The 22,265-nt window shown below is 37.8% G+C and overlaps 2 protein-coding genes across 3 annotated transcripts in view; one reads left to right on the top strand and one right to left on the bottom strand.

Moving 5' to 3' along the window:
• The window catches only part of LOC136843948 (protein trapped in endoderm-1-like), a 97,775-nt gene extending 91,584 nt beyond the window's left edge, over window positions 1-6,191 (top strand). Inside the window, exon 6 of the mRNA XM_067112934.1 lies at window positions 13-6,191. Within this exon, the coding sequence (XP_066969035.1) occupies window positions 13-282 (270 nt within the window). The 3' untranslated portion in view covers window positions 283-6,191. The remainder of the gene's footprint in view (window positions 1-12) is intronic.
• A 5,668-nt stretch (window positions 6,192-11,859) lies between these two features.
• On the bottom strand, window positions 11,860-18,361 carry LOC136843946 (uncharacterized). 2 transcript variants are annotated; one of them, XM_067112932.1, is made up of 2 exons: window positions 12,841-18,361; window positions 11,860-12,800 (listed from the first exon to the last, which is right to left on the bottom strand). In XM_067112932.1, exon 1 carries the CDS (start codon window positions 17,642-17,644, stop codon window positions 16,436-16,438), a length of 1,209 nt encoding a protein of 402 aa, XP_066969033.1. In that variant the 5' UTR covers window positions 17,645-18,361; the 3' UTR covers window positions 11,860-12,800; window positions 12,841-16,435. The 2 variants fall into 2 exon arrangements, with proteins under 2 accessions (XP_066969033.1, XP_066969034.1); XM_067112933.1 differs by having other exon boundaries at window positions 11,860-12,760.
• Window positions 18,362-22,265: the final 3,904 nt, after the last annotated feature.

Genomic DNA, 22,265 nt, shown 5'->3' with positions numbered 1-22,265 from the left:
TCTACTCCGCAGGTCGCCGTCCCATCCCTGCACGTGCTGGCCTCCGTACTGGCTTGGGCTTCCTCAGTGGTCAACCCCTTCGTGTACGCCGTCACCAACCGCCAGTATCGGAAGGCATATAATAGTTTATTTTGTTTTAGTCGGAGCAAGAGATCCGGACGTACCTCTAACTCCCATTCCAAGAGCAACTCCTCCCGAACTTTCATAACGGATTTCCAGTACCACGCCTCCACCGGTCAAGTGACAAGCCCCGTCCTGTCTAGCCCTTCGCCCGAAATCTGAGATGGCTCTGGCTACTCCTGCAGTGAACTCCAACGAGAAAAGAGTCTTCTTATGCCTTAGTGAACTCCAACGAGAGAATGAAAACGGTCTTCTTATGGAAAATACAGATGTTTCCAAGATATGGTCTGAAATGCTTCTTGGGTGGACCGTGATGACGACACTGAACATTCACTGGCTTTCAGGCGAATTCTTCCCTGTTGGACTTTTTTGGAAATGACTTTGGCAGGTAGTCTTGTAAAACTCATTGAATTCAAAGTGGCCATATTCATATTACATATTCCTACTGCTGCCTCACATCTCTGAAAACAGCTTTACCTTGGAGACCGCTGGCTCCTGCTAACTGAGCACCGAAAGATTATATAAGCAGAGTTTCCTAGACTCACAGAGTATCGTAGGCTCACGTCTACATCATGTTTGTTACATAGCTAATTCAGTTTGCACAGAATTCATGGCAGAATTTTGTGGACTGATGAAGTCAAGCCAATGAGGCCAGTTGCATTCTGTTCACTCATCATATGTCAATGGAGAACGCCTTATTTTACAGGTGCTTTTGAATAAAAAGATAGAATAAATCTCGATCAAGTAGAGTCATTAATTGTACATTGTTAGCCATAGGAAGTGAAACCTCCAGTATTGTTACCACATGACTGTATAAATGACTAAGCAATTGTTATATCTTTTAACAGTAAGTTCTTCATGCCGATTTGATGACTGGCATCAATTCCTGTGGATAATGTGCGATCATTGCGTTTTAGTAAATTCTTACTTTTGTAGATAATGAATAAAATTCATGCAATGTTCGACAGAATCTCCCGTTGCCACTCTTGTTGCACACTGTGTTTAACATTCTTCACGGGAATTGTGTCAAATTGTCTTCAGTTTTTCAGTGGTACTAGAAGTCGACGTCGCAGTTTTCTAAAGGAAAGGAGCTTTCCAGTGTTGATTTTTGCTCTCAGCTCCTTTCAGAGTACCTGTAACACTTTTCCCCATCATCCTAGTTTATTTTTTTAATAGTTTAGAAGACTTTCCATACCTTCCGCTATTTTCAGGGAGGTGTTCCAAACTTCTAGCCTCTTACCTCAGTACACTTTGTCGTTCGCCTGTCTCTGGGAGTTGGTGCCCTCGAAGTTTCTCCTCAGTGACGTTCCCAAGGGTGGGTTCTCTTTGCGATCAATTATCCTGTTCCCATTTCAGTTATGACTGCATTCATTTGCTGGTGTGATTCACCCAAGTTTCTTAAATACGCCATTTTGACTTTTAAAGGTAGATTTTTCTAGTGACTGTGACCAGTGGATATTATCATTTTTCAGCCTATGAGAAAACCTAAAGACAACGTATTATTATTATTATTATTATTATTATTATTATTATTATTATTATTATTATTATTATTATTATTATTATTATTATTATTATTATTATTATTCAGAGGGTGAACCCTATTCATATGGAACAAGCCCACCAAAGGGGCCACTGACTTGAAATTCAAGCTTCCAAAGAATAAGGTGTCCATTCAAAAGAATAATGGACAGTACAGAAAGATGAGATCAGTTATTAGAAAAACAGATAAATTAACGAATTAGTAAATACATAAAAATGTAAGTAAATTATCAAAATACAGGGAGAATTGTATTAGGTTGGCAATGCCTTGCATCTTCGCTTGAGCTTCAGGAGTTCATATTGCATGTAGTGAGGTTAGGTCTATTTTGGCTCTAGGAAAACGCATCTAAATTCAACGTACGTATGTAGGTTTTGAGCTGAAAGAAACTCTTGAACTTCGCAACAGGTTAGGCTAATGTGCACCTCACTCTTTCTGTTGATCGTGGGTTCGAATCCCATCAGGGAACCAAGAGCTTCTTCAGGTATTTCCCATTCGGAATGACGGCTTTCAGTGGAAACCTCATCCACAAAATGGGAGGAAGTTGAGAGATCTTTGAAGCTATCGACAACAATCTTTTTAAGGTGAATATTTATAAGTTAACTTTGGTTTTCCTTAACGTACTATTCACATATGGCTACACATTACCCACCATTCATTGAGTCTTTCAGATATTGGGATTTTCTGGCCAAGGAACCACCCTGCTTGTGCCATTTGTGAACCTTTTCAGAAAATGACGAGGCTTCTTAGTGATCGAAGTGTCACTTTCCCGCCATTCGTGATATCCACAGATATAAATTCAGATCGCTATAGACAATCACAGAAAGGCTTTGCAATCGTTATCCTGTTAATTATTGCTGTTGAATTTTCCTACTCATCTGACTGAATTTGTGGCGGGGTTGATTATGTATACTTTTAAAAGTATACATACAAGAATTGACACACACAAACTCCCCCTTCCAATCAACCAATCGCAACGCAATGCCTAGTCCCACTAGCAACAGCCAGATTATTCGGCGTATAAAATCACTCCAGATGGAGACATTTCACTGACGTTTCTCCTTCCATTTTCCTTTCTTCGGATTATGAGCTATTCCTTCCAATCGCAAGCAATAGTGGAGCTGAAGGTTTGGCGCCATTTTAATTCTGCCCGCACCTTATCGCAAAGGGGCATTGTTAGGTAAGCGAGAGTACACAGGAGAATGTCAGGTATATTCTGCCAGTTTGCGCGCGCGTACGCCCATCTGCATGAATGTGCGTATGTTCCATGTATGTATCTATACAAAAAAATGCACCCATTTATATGTAACCTGTGTGTGTATATATGTATATATATATATATATATATATATATATATATATATATATATATATATATATATAATATACATATATATGTATATATATATATATACAAAAATTTACAAGTCAGGTATATATGCCCATTCGACTCCTAAGTCAAAACTACTACTTTATACCAAAAGTTATAGTCTTAAGCATAATGATTATTGTCATGATAAAAACAGTTTTTTTTTTTTTCCTTTTCACGGAGATGTTTATTGTACATAAGAAGAAGAGAGCGGAAAAAAAGTCCAGTGGTCATGTTTTTTTAAAGACATGTACTTGTTTTTTTTTAGCGTTAAGTGTGAAAAGGTTATATTTAAGATATAAGTACAATGCATTGTCTTTTTTTTTTTTTGTAGACTAAGTCCATAGTATTTTTATTTTAATGTAAATATCCATAGAATCCCATTCTTACTTTTTTGCTATGATTATCTCCTTAAATTGCTGAGCTAAATCTTATAGAGACTCAAATGTTACTCTCTCTCTCTCTCTCTCTCTCTCTCTCTCTGTCTCTCTCTCTCTCTCTCTCTCTGTTCTCATTTACCACAAAATTAATTTTCAAGATGAACGTTTCGGAATTTGCCCCAAAAGATGTTCAATTTTTTTTTTTTTTTTTTTACATCTAAGAGTGAATTAGAAATCAAAATTGTTCAAAAATCATCGCAAAATAAAAAAAAATATCAACTCATCGCCTCCTATGAAAGGGTAGTTACATTCACCAAATTTTTTTTTTAATTCTCATTGTTCCTCTCTTTCATTCTTCTGTCAGATTTCCACTTCTGTATTTCTACTCCTTCCGCCCTTTTTTAATTCATATCATGGGCTTGTTAAGTGTCCTTACCGCTTAGAAGGATTGTCATCCTGCTAAGATTACAGCCATTATGAAGTGTTTACAACCAAATCCATTCTGAAAACCATTTTTGAATGACTTGGTACATGTGGCCCTATAAGTAACGAATACCTCAGTACACGTGCCCTATAAGTAACAAATACCTTAGTACATGTGGCCCTATAAGTAACGAATACCTTAGTACACGTGGTCCTATAAGTAACGAATACCTTAGTACATGTGGCCCTATAAGTAACAAATACCTTAGGACATGTGGCCCTATAAGTAGTGAATACCTTAGGACACGTGGCCTTATAAGTAGTGAATACCTTAGTACACGTGGCCCTATAAGTAGTGAATACCTTAGTACACATGGCCCTGTAAGTAACAAATACCTTAGTACATGTGGCCCTATAAGTAACGAATACAGTAGGACACGTGGCCCTATAAGTAGTGAATACCTTAGTACACATGGCCCTGTAAGTAGTGAATACCTTAGGACATGTGGCCCTATAAGTAACAAATACCTTAGTACACATGGCCCAGTAAGTAATGAATACCTCAGTACACGTGGCCCTATAAGTTACAAATACCTAGTACACGTGGCCCTATAAGTAACAAATACCTTAGTACACATGGCCCTATAAGTAACAAATACCTTAGTACATGTGGCCCTATAAGTAGTGAATACCTTAGTACACATGGCCCTGTAAGTAACAAATACTTTAGTACACATGGCCCTATAAGTGACAAATACCTTAGTACACGTGGCCCTATAAGTGACAAATACCTTAGTACACGTGGCCCTAGAAGTAATGAATACCTTAGTACATGTGGCCCTATAAGTAACGAATATGTTAGTACACGTGGCCCTGTAAGTGACAAATACCTTAGCAAACGTGGCCCTATAAGTAATGAATACCTTAGTACACGTGTCTCATAAGTAACCTTAACGAAACATTGGGACCATTTATTCCTGTACTTCTCTTCATGTGTTTCATCTCGTTATTTTCTTTGAAGTCAGACGACACTTTCACAGTCTTTGTGCTTTTTCACCTCACAAAGATCCCACACGAAATTAAAAATGGTTATCCAGCGATCCAGAGTCAAAATGCATTTTATCAACCCCATAAAAATGATCTTAGAAATATAATTTTCAAAGTATTTCAGGGGTTTACACTACATATGCATTTTTGAAGGGTTCTTTTTGCTCAGAAAATTATGGAAATTCCAAATGTTTACATTTTCAACCGTGAAAGAGAAGTGTAGTTCAACTGAACATATACGCCCAGACTTACTTTGGCAACTGCCTGTTAAGATGTACAGATGAATTACTTGCACCTTCAGAGTCATTCAGTCCAAGGCCAAATTTTTCTGGGACACCTTCTCCTTTAATTTCGTACTTTTAACATTCTTCGCAAATGATTCAAATTTCGCGTTTCGCGGGGCTGGATACCTTTCTCAGTGCCATGATTGTGTCATTCTATCAGTATTTTATCGCTTCACAGTATTTTGTATTTTCCTTTTTTTATATGCTCCATTGTGGTTCAGCAACGACGTATATCCTTTTCTGCACTACAGAACCTTCACTTGGTTCCCCAGGGACAGAAGCGGTAAGGACATTGTTCCCCAGAACATTTCCACTTCACACCTTCACTTTTTCTTCGCCTGTAAAATGTTTCTCTCTCATCTCATACTGCCTTTGAAACATAACTGTATCATAGTTGCTGAAATAGTTATTCTTTAGCGTTATTTTTGTAGGTAGCTTACTATTTATTTTGCATTATATGAAGACCACAAGAAAAACTTGAGCTCTTCTGCATCATCAGTATTGGTGCCATTCAGTGTGTTAAGTTTAATGAGTTAGTCTGTAAGGGAACATCTTTGGACCGGAGTTGTAGTGCCTAGATATAATAGAGTTTGGGTAGATTTCATTTTATTAGTCGAGAACTGCTGGTTAAATAGCTCTCAGGTGAACGAGAATCACGAATCCTATGTAGCTGCGGCAGTTTCCTTGTTGAAAGGATTGCCCTCCATAGTGCCTCTGTTACATGATACTCCACAGCAAGGTCTAGAGAACACAAGGTATACCCAACGCTGGCAGAGCGAGGATTTGTTGTTGGCGAGTGTACCGCGTGACGTCACGTCGTTCTCTAGACCTTGCTCCACAAGAAACCTTCCTGAACTTTGTCAGCTAAATGTTAAGATGATGATACAGTTTCAAAAGCTTTGGTTGTCTTAGGCCTTTCCACATCATTCTTCCAAATGTATTTACATGCAGCTTGGAACTTTTAACTTTCGAGACATGTCTTTTATATCCAAAAACTGTAAATATATTTAATAAACTCTGTACGCTTCGTTGCTGTGTGTTCTTCAGCCTACAGATAGCTCCAATAATTTGACCCCGTGTGTGTGTGTGTGTGTGTGTGTATGTATATATATATATATATATATATATATATATATATATATATATATATATATATATATATATATATATATATATATATATATATTCCAATAACCTAATCTCACTCTCCCCTCCCCAGTCCCAACCCATACAAGCAGAGCTTTTGTTGTTCTATTCTTCAACCAGAATTATACCACAGGTCCTTAAGAGCCTTCCTGAACACTATTCTATCATAAGAAAATATAAAAAATATCATAATGCGAGTCACCAGGCTAAGAATAGTACTTCTAAGATGTTTTATGTAAAAGGGAATAGTTCTGAAAGGTTTTCACTGTCCTTCCCTTTTAAGAAGGAGATAAGGAGGGCAGAGTAGGCCTAAGGACTTCCCGACGTCTGAAAACATTCCCCCAGCAGGCGTTCGGAAAGCTTCAAGAAAGATGGAGGTTTGCAGCGTAAGTTTCAGTTGCGAAAGTATTATATCTTCTCTCTCTCTCTCTCTCTCTCTCTCTCTCTCTCTCTCTAACTTAATGTAGAATTTAGGCCAAAGACCAAGCACTGGCACCTATGAGGTCATTCAGCGCTGAAACGGAAATTGACAGTGAAAAGATTTGAAAGGTGTAACAGGAAGAAAATTCGCAGGAGAGGGTTAAGGAGAGTAAGATGGAAGAAAGAGAATATGAAAGGAGGCACAGCAAAAGGAACGAAGGGGGTCGCCGCAGCTATAGGGGCCCAAGGCAAACTGCAAAGAGGTGCAATGACGGCAGTAGCCCCCTACGGAGTCAGAACCACTTTTACACCAAACCAATCCATCTCCTTCACACAATATTATTCTAGCACATGCCTCTATAATAAACAGTTAAAACTCCTCTCATCGAGTTACCTTCTACACAGTAGCACCTCCCACATTCCCTTTCAATTCTGTCGTGAGGTTTTTCTAGGCCTAGTAACCCACACACAACTCTACTTTCAAACCGCTCGCATACCTTTCATAATAAGCCCTATAGATAGGCACACGTTTACCCTTTGTTTGAAGTCACATTCCTTCCCTGTCAACCCTTCTGTCGCCTGTCTTACGGGGCTGATAACCCTTACAGGTGCCTCTGTTACCTTTACCCTTGTAGAGTATGGAATTTAGGCCAATGCCAAGTAAGCGCTGGGAGCGATGAGGCCATTCAGAGCTAAAAGGGAAATTGACAGTAAAGAGGTTTGAAAGTTGTAACAAGAGGAAAATTCGCAGTTGCACTATGAATCAATTATTAGGAGAATATGGAAAGTAAGATGGAAGAAAGAGAATATGAACGTAGGTATGATAAAAAGGAATGAAAAGGGTTGCAGCTAGTGGCCGAAGGCACGCTGCGAAGAACCTTAAGTAATGCCTACAGTGCAATGCGTGAGGTACACTGGCGGCATTACCCCATTCCTCAACCTGTCAGCTGCGCTCTTTACGTCCTCAACCGTCATTTCTTAGACAAATCCTCTCAAACTTACACTAACATCTTTCACTCCAGAGTCAGTCATGTTTGCCGTTTTCCCATCCTCTAGATTCAGCAGATCTTTAAGATACTCAGTCCATCAACCTTTTTTTTATATAAATATTTTTATATATTTATATTTATATTTTTTTATATTTATTCTTGCCACTTTTTAACTTCTCAACTATCTTCCTGTATACCTGTACGGGATTCTCTCTCTCTCTCTCTCTCTCTCTCTCTCTCTCTCTCTCTCTCTCTCTCTCTCTCTCTCTCTCTCGTATATATATATTTATGTGTTTGTGTGTGTGTGTGTGTGTGTGGTAGGCTGACATGCATTACATGAAAATGACAAACAAACCATTGAGCCATTAATTTTAAATATATATATATATATATATATATATATATATATATATATATATATATATATATTAACTTTATCACATACAAAATTGTTCTGTGCATTAGTAGAATTATAAACGCACACATAAAAGATAAGAAAAAAAACTGCAGTTGGAGAATCAACTAACCTTTTCCAGCCGAGCCTCAGGAATTTTGAAGGCAACTGAGATTTGCAGTCCATTTTGGAGGTGAGAGAGAGAGAGAGAGAGAGAGAGAGAGAGAGAGAGAGAGAGAGAGAGAGAGAGAGAGAGAGAGAGATGATGAAAACGAATTCCTTGTCCTTCCGAAGTTATCTCGCTGTCCTTGCGTATGGCACTGAGGTGAAAATAAAGTGCTGGTAAAAATAGTGTTAATGAAAATAAAGTGCAAGTGAATATGTTGACCAGAATGTTATAACAGAACCAATCTGGTTCACATAACATTTTGCCAACGCTCGTCAACTAGTCTCAGTGCGACAATGCCTAGGGTTATTTGACTCGTTTCTTCTTTTGTGCGCATAAATTCACTTGTTTTACCTGCATGTTAGCTCATTTTAATTAATAACAATATTGACAGTAACAGTATTCCTGAAGAGTCAAGTCGGTTACATAAGATATCGGGGAAAAAAATTACTTTACAAAACAATTTTTCCCATGTTGAATCATGAGAACGAATACCACGCACTAAATAGGTAGTACTGTTTTTTTTAATGCAGTGAATAAAACTGCTTGTGTCAACGTGAATTGTAAAACAAATTTTGATGAAATTTGACAGTTACTGATTAGGTGACCTCTAAAACTTATCAATTCTGGGGTAAACTGACTTAGAATTGAGGTGAATGGACACTATTTCAACTTTGGGCCATTTTGTTTTTGCCAAAGGTTAACCATTTCCAAGAAGGTTTCCTAATAAATATCTATGGTAAGTTTCATTAAATTCTCTCCATTTGTTCATGAGATATCTGACTATACACACGCACAAAGTTCAGGATTCCCCGCTAGATAAGCGTCACGTTCATATCCCGTTTGTAATATAAATACATCTCTCCTGAATAATAATTTTGGTTCAGGAAACCTTAAAATTTAGCAATATTCCTACATCACACCGGAATTATTTTTATACATTTATCTCACTGACCTCACTACCCTTAGTCTCACTGCCCCATCTCCCATTGTGACCACTAAGGGCGGTGCACAATTACAAATTAGTATAACTTTCTACTAAGGGCAGGTTCGCCAAGTTGAAATTCCCCTTATGGTAAAACCGAAGACTTCTACCGCGGCCCGGTTCCCGCCGACCGAAATATTTATTGAATTTTGTTCATGTTTTGGTTTATGCTTGTGTCTTGTGTTTATGTTTATGGTATTTGCCATTTTTTGCTTATTTTTCACGTACATCCCCAAGTGGCGCCCATTTTAAACGTAAATTGGTAGTTTACAAACTCCAGATGCGCGGTGGTAGTCACTGCAGTTTTATACCTCCCATATTTTGTTCGCTTTCCAAACCAACTTGAGATGAACTCTTGGCATATTTTTTTATTGCAATGCCGTCTCTATACTTCTTGCATTATCTGCCATCTCTGTGGATGATTCAAGACAATGACATGTTCCAATGACAACGGATCTGTATAACGTCGTTTTCTATCAATGATTTAGTTCACGTTTTCTTTGACCGAACGCAAATGCGAGGGTGGACTAAACCGGATGTTCCTCACGTTTTAAATAATTCTTGAAATTTCAATATGGACGCGAGGCAGTAGATGAAGTACTACTGGGGATGATGGGTGGACATTACTTAATGTAAATATTTATTCTAGGAATAATGAATTTTCAAAGGCTTTACCGAAGCGCCGAACACATTACGAGACATTATATATTGCTGTATATACCCCATACAAAAATGGGAATAAAAGCACGTTAAAAGAAGAAGAAGATTTCGCCATTCTTGCTGTCAACCCATACCCCCACTTTCAAAGTCCCACGCGCGGTTCTTTTGCGATGAAGCTTTTATGAATAGAAATTAAACACATTAAACACGTACTGATTTGTCTACCTTCCTAACGGAACAGCCATTTAGGTTACTGAAAATTTAAGAAAACAAGCGGGTCAGCCATTGAACCTAGGCCGATAAATTATTATATATATTCTATTAGTTAGTTCCAGTGTCTGCTCACAGAATAAAATATAGTAAACATAAAAAGAGAAATAACTATAATGGAGGGACACTCAAGCCATGAGACTAACGTTTTGTAAAACAAAAATGGTATTGAATGGGAAAAATGAACGATCATTCGCAGAATATACCAACGCAAGCATGATGTGAATGTTCTACTAGTACTTATAAGAATGTTCAAACTAGTGTACACATAATTATCATGAGAAAAACAACATCCGCCTAAAGATCTCACGCAGCAGTTTTTCAGTTTCAGACTGTAGGAAATAATCTTCAGTTTCTAGCAATGTCCAAACTTACCGTTAAGTTGGTATTTCATATGAAAATTTAGCCCATTTTTTCAACATATGAGTATTGTTATGGGCCCACGCCCATCAAACATACACAAGTCTCTTAAAATACAAATAAAGTCACTAACGACCAAGTCCACAATAGGTGGAATGGCCGCAACAGAGTGTACAGAGATGGAATCAAGGAGGATAAGTAAAAGCTGAAAATACAACCTTAATATTTAATACAAACTTTTTAGAAAGAAATGACCACTGAGCCTCTTACAAAATACATTAAATGAACACAAAAATCAACCACACACTGAAAACATCGAATAATAAACACTCTTACACCAAATTAAGATAGGCTATACAATTACACTTTAAAGAGAGGGCCCTGAAAGTAATAGGATGTCGAAAAGACAGAATAACCTAACTTAATACAGACTAAATGTTTATAAAAAAAAACTGCTTCCCTTAAGTGAGCTGAAAAAAGTAGAAGAGGCAAACGCAGCCTTCAAATCACGGGTCGAGGGGCATAATATATATACTCGAGACCTTACCAAACGTAAGAGAGGTCCCCTAGGCAGTATTACTGAACCAAGGGCGTAGACAGAAGATAGAATCACTTTAACGTCGCAAGACGATCAACGGACACGGCCGTCCGACAGGCAATCACACCTTACCAGTTGGCAGAGAGGTCCCTTGGCAGTGTTACTGGACCAAGGGCGTAGACTGAAGAATAAATCAATCTCCCAAAGCAGCAGCAACTGATGAAAGGCAGGTATCGTAATCCAGAGATAGTTCAAAATCAATCAAGAATAAGGCAGGCCCACACAATGCTAAAGGTCCAGAAAACAACTCTCTCAGTCCTCGAGAAACAGCGCCGAATACAGGTCCGGACGAGAAGCCAAAACCACACGTGAAAATAAAACAAGCTCATTGTAATTAAAACTAAACAACAAGTCAGAAATGTCGGGGAGGAGGAAACAGGGTCATTACGTTCCAAAAGAATAATTACTGCCAAAGTGGCTTATTCAAAACAAATTAATTTACGTTAAATTAAACATACTGACACCTCCTCACCCAACAAAAAAAAAATTTTCCACAAGAAAATTTTTCTACAAAGTATTGAACTTAACTCAAAATTCAAAGAAATATATAAAAATGCTAATATCAAAAACAAACATAGCAATTCAATCTATATGAAATAAAACAGGGACAATAAGAAAAAATTCAAGTCCAATGACAAAACTCAAAAGTGATTGAAAATACTATATCACATTGCCGGCCAAAAATAGATTAGTGGCAAAAATTTTGTACCACTTTCAATAGTCAATAGATACCAAATCTTAACCTTAATATTATGACTTAAAACTAATACAAGTAAATAATTTACAGTGACCACGCCAAAAATAACATCAGTATCAACATATGAAGAAATATGGTAATATCCCCATGAACTCACAAGTGGAGCGGTGGGCACAGGTCAGCAGAACAGCAATATTAACAAGACTAACCTATTATTAGACTAAACCTAGCTAACCAACAACCAAAACTATAAATCGACCACAATGGGGCTAGTGTTACCGCAACCAAGGTCACCACTCATACACCAGCCTGTAGCGCCTAAAAAACGGCCGTGCTACAGACCCGCGAGCCCGTGACCTGGCTAAATTATTCTGAAAACACAAATATCAGTAAAACACAAATAAGGACCAAAACCTTAATAAATTAACCTTAACTTAGTCTAGGTCACCACTCATACACCAGCCTGTAGCGCCTAAAAAACGGCTGTGTAGTGCTACAGACCCGTGAGCCCGTGACCTATCTAAGCTTTGTAAAGAAAGAATTAATGTGGACCACTGGCACAAATAAAGAACAGGGACATAACAGTATATGATTAATGATTCATAAAAACTAACCATCAATCACCAAAAATAAGAAAAAACGTAACACACCGTTCACATATCCATGATTTTACAACACACTCAATATTGTGGCCCTTCACAACACTTTCCAATAATGCCTCTTTTCACTCCAGAGAGCGTCCTTACTCAACACTATTTGTTTTTGCAACTCACTGAGTTTCAAAGAGCGTCTTTTCACTTCACTTCACTCAGTTTTAGTGCCTCTACACTTCAGAGAGCGTCCTCACACTAAACGGGTTTGGGCCTTAAATACACACATCATTAATGGACATATACAAGACAATGGTAACACCTTAAAATTAACCTGGACATACACAAGACAATGGTAACACCTTAAAATTAACCTGGACATACACAAGACAATGGTAACACCTTAAAATTAGCCTCCACCAATAACACATACTAAAATAAACAGAAATCAAAAGTACCCTTTAACCACTCTTAATCAAAGACGACACCGAAGAAAAACCTGTAAATCACGATATTTAACATCTTAATCTTAAGTACTTAATCCTAAATTATTTCATAAACAAAAACACCTGACACAACATTATTACAACACACCTGGAAACCTGTACATTCAATAAATTTATAGGATTAATCAAATCAATTAATATAAGTATATACAAAACTTTACGAAGAACAAAAAGGTTTTTCTCAAATCAACCCATCGATCAGTCACTGATGCGTGACAGCGCATCAGCGACAACATTACTTTTGCCTGGAATGTGTGAAAAGCTAAAATTCCATTCCTGGAGCAGGAGGCTCCAACGCATCAACCGTTGATTTTTATTCCTAAACCTGTTCAAGAAAACCAACGGATTATGATCCGTTAATATTTTAATCGGAGTCCCTGTAGAGGATAAATATACCTGAAAATGATTAACAGCTAAAATTAATCCCAAAGTCTCTTTCTCTACAGTCGAGTATTTCCGTTGTGCCGGGGATAACTTTTTGGAGAAATAGGCAACAGGATGAGATACTCCATGAGCATCTTCCTGCAACAAAACTGCTCCAACCCCAACATCACTGGCATCAGTAGCAAGCGAAAAAGGAACGTCAAAATCAGGAGCTTTCAAAATAGGGAAATTCATTAGGACCTGCTTTAACTTTTCAAAGGCATTTTGGGCATCATTAGTCCATACAAAAGTCACATTCTTACGTAATAAATTAGTCAGGGGCTCAGCGATATCAGAAAAATTCTTAACAAATCTACGGTAATACCCTACTAAACCAAGGAACTTTCTGACATCCCTGCGACACTTCGGTATTTCAATATGTCTAATAGAGTCTACGTTTGCCTGTTTCGGAGCCACTTTCCCAAATCCTACTTCGTGACCCAAATATACAACCTTTGCTTTGGCAAACTCACTCTTTTAGGTTTATAACCAAACCAGCTTTCCTAAGTACCTGAAATAAAGCCTTAATACGTTTAAGATGGGTGTCCCAGTCATCACTATAAATTACAATATCATCAATATAAACAACACACCCTCTAAACCTTGGACCAAAGTATTCATTAACCTTTGAAAGGTTGCAGCGGCATTCTTCATCCCAAAAGGCATTACTTTACATTGGTAGAGTCCGCGCTGCGTTACAAACGCTGACAAATCCCGTGCCCGTTTGGACAGCGGAACTTGCCAATACCCCTTTAACAAATCAAATTTAGTTATATATTTTGAATTCCCTATCCTGTCAATACAGTCCTCTATCCTGGGTAAAGGATAACTATCAGGCTTTGTGACCTCGTTGACTTTGCGGTAATCAAAACAAAGCCTGAATTGACCATCCTGTTTCTTTACCAAAACAACAGGTGAAGACCACGGACTGTTGCTGGGTTCGATCAGCCCGTGTCGTAACATATAATCAACCTCTTTATCCACAACATCATTTTTAAATGGATTTAACCTGTAAGGGGATTGTTTTACCGGAGTTGCGTTACCCACATCCACATCGTGTTCAAGGACAGTGGTCTGTCCTGGAACATCCGAAAATAAATCCTTATAACTAAAAACTAACTTTTTCAAAGATCCCTGTTCTACTAAATTCAAATGTGAAACCATTTCTGAAAAATTTTCTAAAGAATGTTCATTATCATTAGGCCATTCGGCACCATCAAAACAATCATCATCAAAATTACTCACGTCTGGAAAAGAAAAAGAATTAATACCGTTACACTTTGTAGTATCACCAACTAATGCCACGGGAATAACTTTGTCACGACCTTTATAAGCCTTTAACATATTTATGTGACATAACTGGTAGGGTCTCCTCCTTTCAGGAGTTTCAACTAAATAATTAACATCACTTACTTTCTTTAAAATTTTCCACGGTCCTGAAAATGAAGCTTTTAAAGGGTTTCCTGGAATGGGAAGCAATACCAAAACATTATCACCCACTACAAAATTACGCTCCTTAGTCTTTCGGTCAAAAAAAGTATTTCATTTTCTTTTGGCTACACAATAAATTTTCACCAGCAAACTTCCAAGCCTTCGTTAATTTATCACCCAAATTACTAACATAATCTAATAAATTCATATCAGGGCGTCCCCCTCCCAAGATTCACGAACCACATCCAATGGACCACGCACACAATGACCAAAAATAAGGCTGAAAGGTGAAAATCCTAAAGACTGACTCGGCACTGACCGAAATGCAAATAATAAATAAGGTAGTTCCTTATCCCATTCAGAACCATTAACCAAACAATACTTTTTATCATAGACTTCATGGTTTGATGAAATCGTTCCAAAACACCTTGACTTTCAGGATGGTACGGAGAAGAAGTCACATGATTAATTTTTAATTCAGCCATCTTCTCCTAAATAATTTACTCAGAAAATTAGACCCACAATCGGACTGAATTACTTTGGGCATTCCGAACCTGGTGAAAAATTCAATTAATACTTCAACAATTTTAACAGATTTTACATTTCGTAGTGGTATTGCCTCAGGATATCGAGACATCCTATCCATAATTGTTAAAATATACTGATTGCCACTACGAGTTTTCGGCAGAGGACCAACCACGTCAATAATTACCTCTCTGAACGGTTCAGAAACAACAGGAATAGGATGTAATGGTGCCTTTGGAATTGGTTGATTAGGCTTCCTGACCTTTTGACATGCATCACAACTATTTACAAATTTTTTAACATCATCTTTCATCTTAGGCCAAAAATAATTTTCACACAATTTACGAGTGGTTTTAAAAACACCAAAATGACCAGCCAAACCATTTTCATGAGCCAATGTCATTAACTCCTTTCGATAAACAAAAGGAACCACAATCTGTTTAACAATTTCGCAACCTGTATTAATGGCATCAAAGGTCTACTTATTCTATACAGAATATTATTAATTATCTTAAATCGAGGGACAGTCAAATCAGTAATTTCGCCAGACTCAACTGGCAGGTCTTTAAAATCTGCTTTCTGAGCTGTAATAAGTTCCTTAGTAGTCCAATTAAGTTTATTATCCAACACACCACTATCTATAACTAAGCTATCACTACGATCTAAACTACTCAAATCAACATCAACTACCGACTCGGCCGAGTCAACACTACTAGCCTTCGATCGAGTGACTACAGATATTTCATTACCGGAACTTAATACAATAGGGAAAGTTTTATTTATTAGGCGACATCATTCCCTAACACCAAATCCACATCTTTAATAGGAAATTTATCAATAATGGCCAGTTTTAAATAACCTGAAAAAGACGGGCATGATAAATAAAAACTCTCAACCGGGTAAGACCTGACCGTATCTGGAAAACCACTTAACAAAACATATTCCTTATTTGAACATTCCCAATCAATAGGTAAGGATTCTCTGAGAATTAAAGACTGAGCAGCCCCAGTGTCACGCAAAATTTTAACCTTTCTTTGCTCAGTCGAATTCCCAGAGCGAACAAAACCATCAGACAAAAATTTCTGAAAAGGAGCCAGTGACTTATTGCCTAGTCACTGATTATTAGAGTTCTCAGCCACTGACTCGTTCTCATTCCTACGAATGGCCATTACCGGACGTCTTTCGGTCCTTTGTGACCTTTTAAATGCATAACACATGCTCTTGACGTGTCCCTTCTTATGACAGAAGAAACAAGTCAAAGTTTTCAACTTCTCCGGGTTATCTGTGGTCTGCCTATTATAGCTGTTAACAGGAGTAGTACGAGAACCATAATTAACATTAGGCCTATTATACCTGTTCTGATTACTATTCCTGTTAACTCTCACCCAACCAGATTTCTCATTTCTGGGTACTTCCCCTATCACATTTTTATGAGAGAGGAGGTACTCATCACTTGCAATTGCCACCTCCTGTAAAGTTTCTAATTTTAACTCTTCGAGGTGTACCTTCACCTCATTAGGCACGGACCTTTTAAACTCCTCAACCAAAATCAATTCTTTTAATTTCTCAAAGTCTGTCACCTCCTTAGACTTTAACCAGTCGCCAGCAAATTGCTCTTTAGCCCTGGCGAACTCTACAAAAGTCTGCCCTCTTTCCTTCTGTAAATTACGGAAGCGTTGTCGGTAAGCTTCCGGTACCAACTCGTAAGCCTTCAAAACTATGGCCTTTACAGAATCATAATCTGAAGACAGATCTTCGTCCAAGGTAACGTAAACTTTCTGGGCCTTACCTAACAATTTACTCTGAATAAGAGTGGTCCAATACTCTTTTGGCCATTCCAACCTTGAAGCTATTCTCTCAAAAGAAACAAAAAACTCTGCCACGTTAACTTCCTGAAAATTTGGGACTAACTTTAGAGCTTCAGTTAGATTAATACAAGGCATTGCAGACACATTATGTTGGGAAGAAGAAGAACCCCTATTACTCAATGCTTGCATAGCAAGTTCGTGCTGCCTCTCTCTCTCTCTCTCCTCAGCCTTCAACCTTTGGAGATCTATTTCCATTCTTTTCAACTGAATCTGCCTATCTAAAATTTCTACTGACACCGCTTCCTCCACCTGCCTAGTCTCTGGTTTACCGTCTGCCTTCATCACCTTAACCTTTTCATAAACATTAAGCAGCAACAAGCCCTTCCTAACAGACCCAGGATTTTCAATTTCAACAAATTCTGCTACACTCTCTAAATCAGGCTTATTCAATTCTGCCAACCTGTCCTGCCACCCCTCTCCACTCAAGAGCTCCGGGATATTCAAATCAGCCATAGTAAATTAATTACACACAAGTAAATATATAAATGTATCTCACAAAATATACCCAGAAACAAACCAATACACTGAACACCAATAACCACACAAATATCCTACCACGGTCAAGAAAAAAAAAAAATTATAAACACCGATCAACACAAGAATATAGGAGAGAAGGTATTACTATGCTGCAAAACACCCCAAGAATCCACTCTATACACTCAAGTGACTACAGGATCCGACAAATCCTGGCAAGGTCGCCAAATGTTATGGGCCCACGCCCATCAAACATACACAAGTCTCTTAAAATACAAATAAAGTCACTAACGACCAAGTCCACAATAGGTGGAATGGCCGCAACAGAGTGTACAGAGATGGAATCAAGGAGGATAAGTAAAAGCTGAAAATACAACCTTAATATTTAATACAAACTTTTTAGAAAGAAATGACCACTGAGCCTCTTACAAAATACATTAAATGAACACAAAAATCAACCACACACTGAAAACATCGAATAATAAACACTCTTACACCAAATTAAGATAGGCTATACAATTACACTTTAAAGAGAGGGCCCTGAAAGTAATAGGATGTCGAAAAGACAGAATAACCTAACTTAATACAGACTAAATGTTTATAAAAAAAAACTGCTTCCCTTAAGTGAGCTGAAAAAAGTAGAAGAGGCAAACGCAGCCTTCAAATCACGGGTCGAGGGGCATAATATATATACTCGAGACCTTACCAACGTAAGAGAGGTCCCTAGGCAGTATTACTGAACCAAGGGCGTAGACAGAAGATAGAATCACTTTAACGTCGCAAGACGATCAACGGACACGGCCGTCCGACAGGCAATCACACCTTACCAGTTGGCAGAGAGGTCCCCTTGGCAGTGTTACTGGACCAAGGGCGTAGACTGAAGAATAAATCAATCTCCCAAAGCAGCAGCAACTGATGAAAGGCAGGTATCGTAATCCAGAGATAGTTCAAAATCAATCAAGAATAAGGCAGGCCCACACAATGCTAAAGGTCCAGAAAACAACTCTCTCAGTCCTCGAGAAACAGCGCCGAATACAGGTCCGGACGAGAAGCCAAAACCACACGTGAAAATAAAACAAGCTCATTGTAATTAAAACTAAACAACAAGTCAGAAATGTCGGGGAGGAGGAAACAGGGTCATTACGTTCCAAAAGAATAATTACTGCCAAAGTGGCTTATTCAAAACAAATTAATTTACGTTAAATTAAACATACTGACAGTATCAATTAGAATGATGTATGTCAGTTTGATTCCTAATATTCTTTAGTTTTCCCAATCATTGGGTTAACTAGATTTTAAGAGAGTTCAATGCATCTTCCAAATAACTAGATTTCCAGGATCCTGGAAATCTAGTTAGGATAACCTGGAATCCAGGGCGGCGCTGCAGAGCCTTGCAGCGCTCTCGACAAACAAGGGAATAACACAAATTGAAAGTGCAATTGCAATTTTTGCTCGTTCCTTAACTCAGTAATGCGCATCTTATAATTGCCAGAGTGGGTAGAGGAATTCTTCACGAGAAAATGGAATAACATTTCCACAGATAAACAAAGTACAACGAAATTTATTTACCCATAATTTTGTGCTACTCAGGTATGCGTTTTGTTAACAGCAGATACATTTTCTCTTTTCACATGTCTTATATTTTCAGCATATTATTGTGGCACATGGATGCACTTGCAATTTATATTTTGATGTCAGAATATCATTAATATCTTATATGCCACATAATGTAACGTAAGGAAGATCTAGCTTGATATTAAAAATGTTTAGTAGTAAGTAGGCCTACTGGTATTACACTTGTGTCAACAGGTTAGTGGTGCATATGGACACCTGTATTTTGTCAGTCATTAAGAATTATCTGCAGTATGTAACCCTGTAGGATACTGTCTGTGCCATCAATCTGTCAGTTTTAGACATGCAGATGCAGTTACTGAGTTTTTTTTTAACAAAATGCAAATCGCCAAACGTGGTTTCTCAACGGAATTCCGATGCTTCAGCGTCACACCAATACGTAGAAAACAACTTTTATTATTAGATTCAAAGTCAACATGGCAGTATTTTTGATGTGTAACAAATCCTAGTTTCATTTGTCGTCCTCAAATGAAATATCTCAGATTGGTAACAGCAAGAAAATGAAGTATGGAAGCCTTTGGTAGACCTATGCCCTATTGGTAAGTTGCTGTATCATTTAAGCCTTATTTTTCGAATATAAAAACAATTTCTTCATGATAAAAGTTGTCAGTTTATGCCAAGGAAAAACAGCCAATAAGGATGGTAACTAGGAAAAGAATCTTGGCCAATCAAATGCTAGACCTATGCTTATTGATACAGGTTTTTTTTTCTTCTTCTTTTAAGAACAGTCTTATTCAGAATCTCAAAATTACTTTCTCATGGCTGTCATTATTCAGCAATTTCAAGTACCGTTTAGAAGTCTTAGAACAGAAATAAATTACTTTCCTAGCTTTTTTCCGACGCTGGTTTGTTTAAAAGACGCTTTCTAACATTTGGATATACAGAAACAATACACAATTCCTTACTTCAACTACGATATGCCTCAGAATATTTTGAAGCATACTGCACGATAATGATTAACTTAACCTGTAATGGAATAACATATCCTTTATCGTAATTAAACGGGAAGAAAGAGAGGTCGCCACTCTGTTATTGACCCTCTGTGAGTCTTGCTCAGACTTTGCATACACAGGACAAAGACATTTCTCTGGAAGAGTTGACTTCAGGAGCTAGGAGCTTGCTGCTACTGCAACTTACGTAAGTAACGAATTGAAAAATCAAAAGATATAGTTTTTTCGTCTCTTTAATACGACAGCTCAGAGCAATGTAAGTTAGCTCGGCGTGTTACCAAGTTGAGAGCTAATCTTGTGCAGATCACCAGCGCCTCATTAAAGTCTATACTGGCCTACTGTTATGGCGCCACTGATTACACTAATGTTGCTCAATGTTATAAGTTTAAATGTTTCTTTGAATACGGCTTTCTAAACTTTATACAATATGGATCTTTCCTAGATAGTGACCCACACAGGTTTTAACCCGTTATGTATCCACCTTTACGGCGTGTTTAGTACAAGCCCGTTGGGGATGAACGTAAAAATATAAGACTAAATATCACAAAAATAATGACCCCCAAGAAATATTAGATCCTAGATAACGACACCCGAAAATCCCTGGGGGCCAATATCTAGGAAAGATCCTACAATATTAAGAAAATAATAATTTAATGGACAAATTACGTGTTACTGACCTTATCTATAATAGAAACAGATACTAGTAAGCTCTTGGTCCTTTGCAAATGCAGCAGGTCAGAATACATCCATCATGGAATGTGAATAGGCACAGGGCTTGAATTAATGGCGGTTCCTCTTTTTCCAGTTCATTTCAGCACGAGTTTCTCAAGTCGTTTATTTTTCTTTCCGCGGTCTCTCTCTTTCTCTCTCGTGTCCGAATTTTCCTTCTCTTTCCGTTCCTCTAAAAACGCATCGTGCGCGACAGTTCTTCCCTCATTTAACTTTCCACAGACACTGTTGACTGTATATTTCAACGACGTCACTAAAATTCCATCTATTGTATGACTGTCACATTGCGATGAAGTTCTCACCGAGAGTTCCTGTGTGAGACTGAAGCCATACACATTTCGGGCACCAGGCCCCTGAAGTGTCAATGCCAAAAATATGGCGTTGGCAAACTGACCGTGTTAAACAGCGGAATGGTGGTATGTCAGTCACGAAACTGTGAATGATGGATTTCGAAATATTTTCAAATCGGTCATTCGTGTTCTCACGTTCTCCTTTGAACGCTTTCGAAAATAATTATAAAAGTCATTCATATCAGTTGATCTTATTTCATCCAAGAGGTTTAAATGAGGATTGCGCAGGGGTGTCAAAAATGACGAAAAAATTTTGACAAAAGTCGATTTTTAGTGAATCAACCATCGAATACTTCGTAGTCTTGGCAAGCATTCCCGAAGTTTCATGGCGATATATTGATTCTAACTATTTTTTTTACAATATTTTGCTAAAATAAGTCATTATTTTGACATCACGCTTTTAATTCCCTATTATTAGGTTATATAGCGTATAATTTTAATATACAAGGAATTATATACTTATACATATATTATAGATAAAAATAATGCTTAGCAACTCGTCCACCGTGGACTGTTGGAGGTGAAAGCAGCGCTTACAGTGTTGCCAATTTAGCGCTTTTCGCGTTAGATTCGGCGCGCTTTCAATTATTTCGGCGCCCAAAAATTTTCGTTTGACGCTGGCGCCTTTTTTAGCGCTCTTTAAGGAAAGAGGTTTTCTACATTAAATAGTATTCTTGCCATTAAATATGGATTTAAGAGGCGCTGGCAATGTTGCTATCAATGTGAGCTTCCAAGTGATGTTGTCAAGAAAATTGGAAGCCTCGAAGCTTATGAAAATGTAGATGCGGATGAGGACTTTATTGGAATGTTAGAAGACTTCTAAATTTAGCAGAACCACGTATATAACCTTTAATGATGATCAGTACACGTAAGTACAACATAAGCTTTATTAATTACTGTTTATTTTTTATTTGGCGCTTTTTTTAGTGCATTAATTAG

Source organism: Macrobrachium rosenbergii, chromosome 12 (assembly GCF_040412425.1).
Source record: "Macrobrachium rosenbergii isolate ZJJX-2024 chromosome 12, ASM4041242v1, whole genome shotgun sequence".
Lineage (NCBI taxonomy): Eukaryota > Metazoa > Arthropoda > Malacostraca > Decapoda > Palaemonidae > Macrobrachium > Macrobrachium rosenbergii.
Note: the sequence above shows the minus strand (reverse complement) of the source record. Positions and strands in the feature narration are given on the sequence as shown.

What these genes read in the sequence shown, in the direction of transcription:
- LOC136843946 (XM_067112932.1), bottom strand. Translation starts at nt 17,644, where the DNA reads ATGGCTGATTTGAATATCCCGGAGCTCTTGAGTGGAGAGGGGTGGCAG.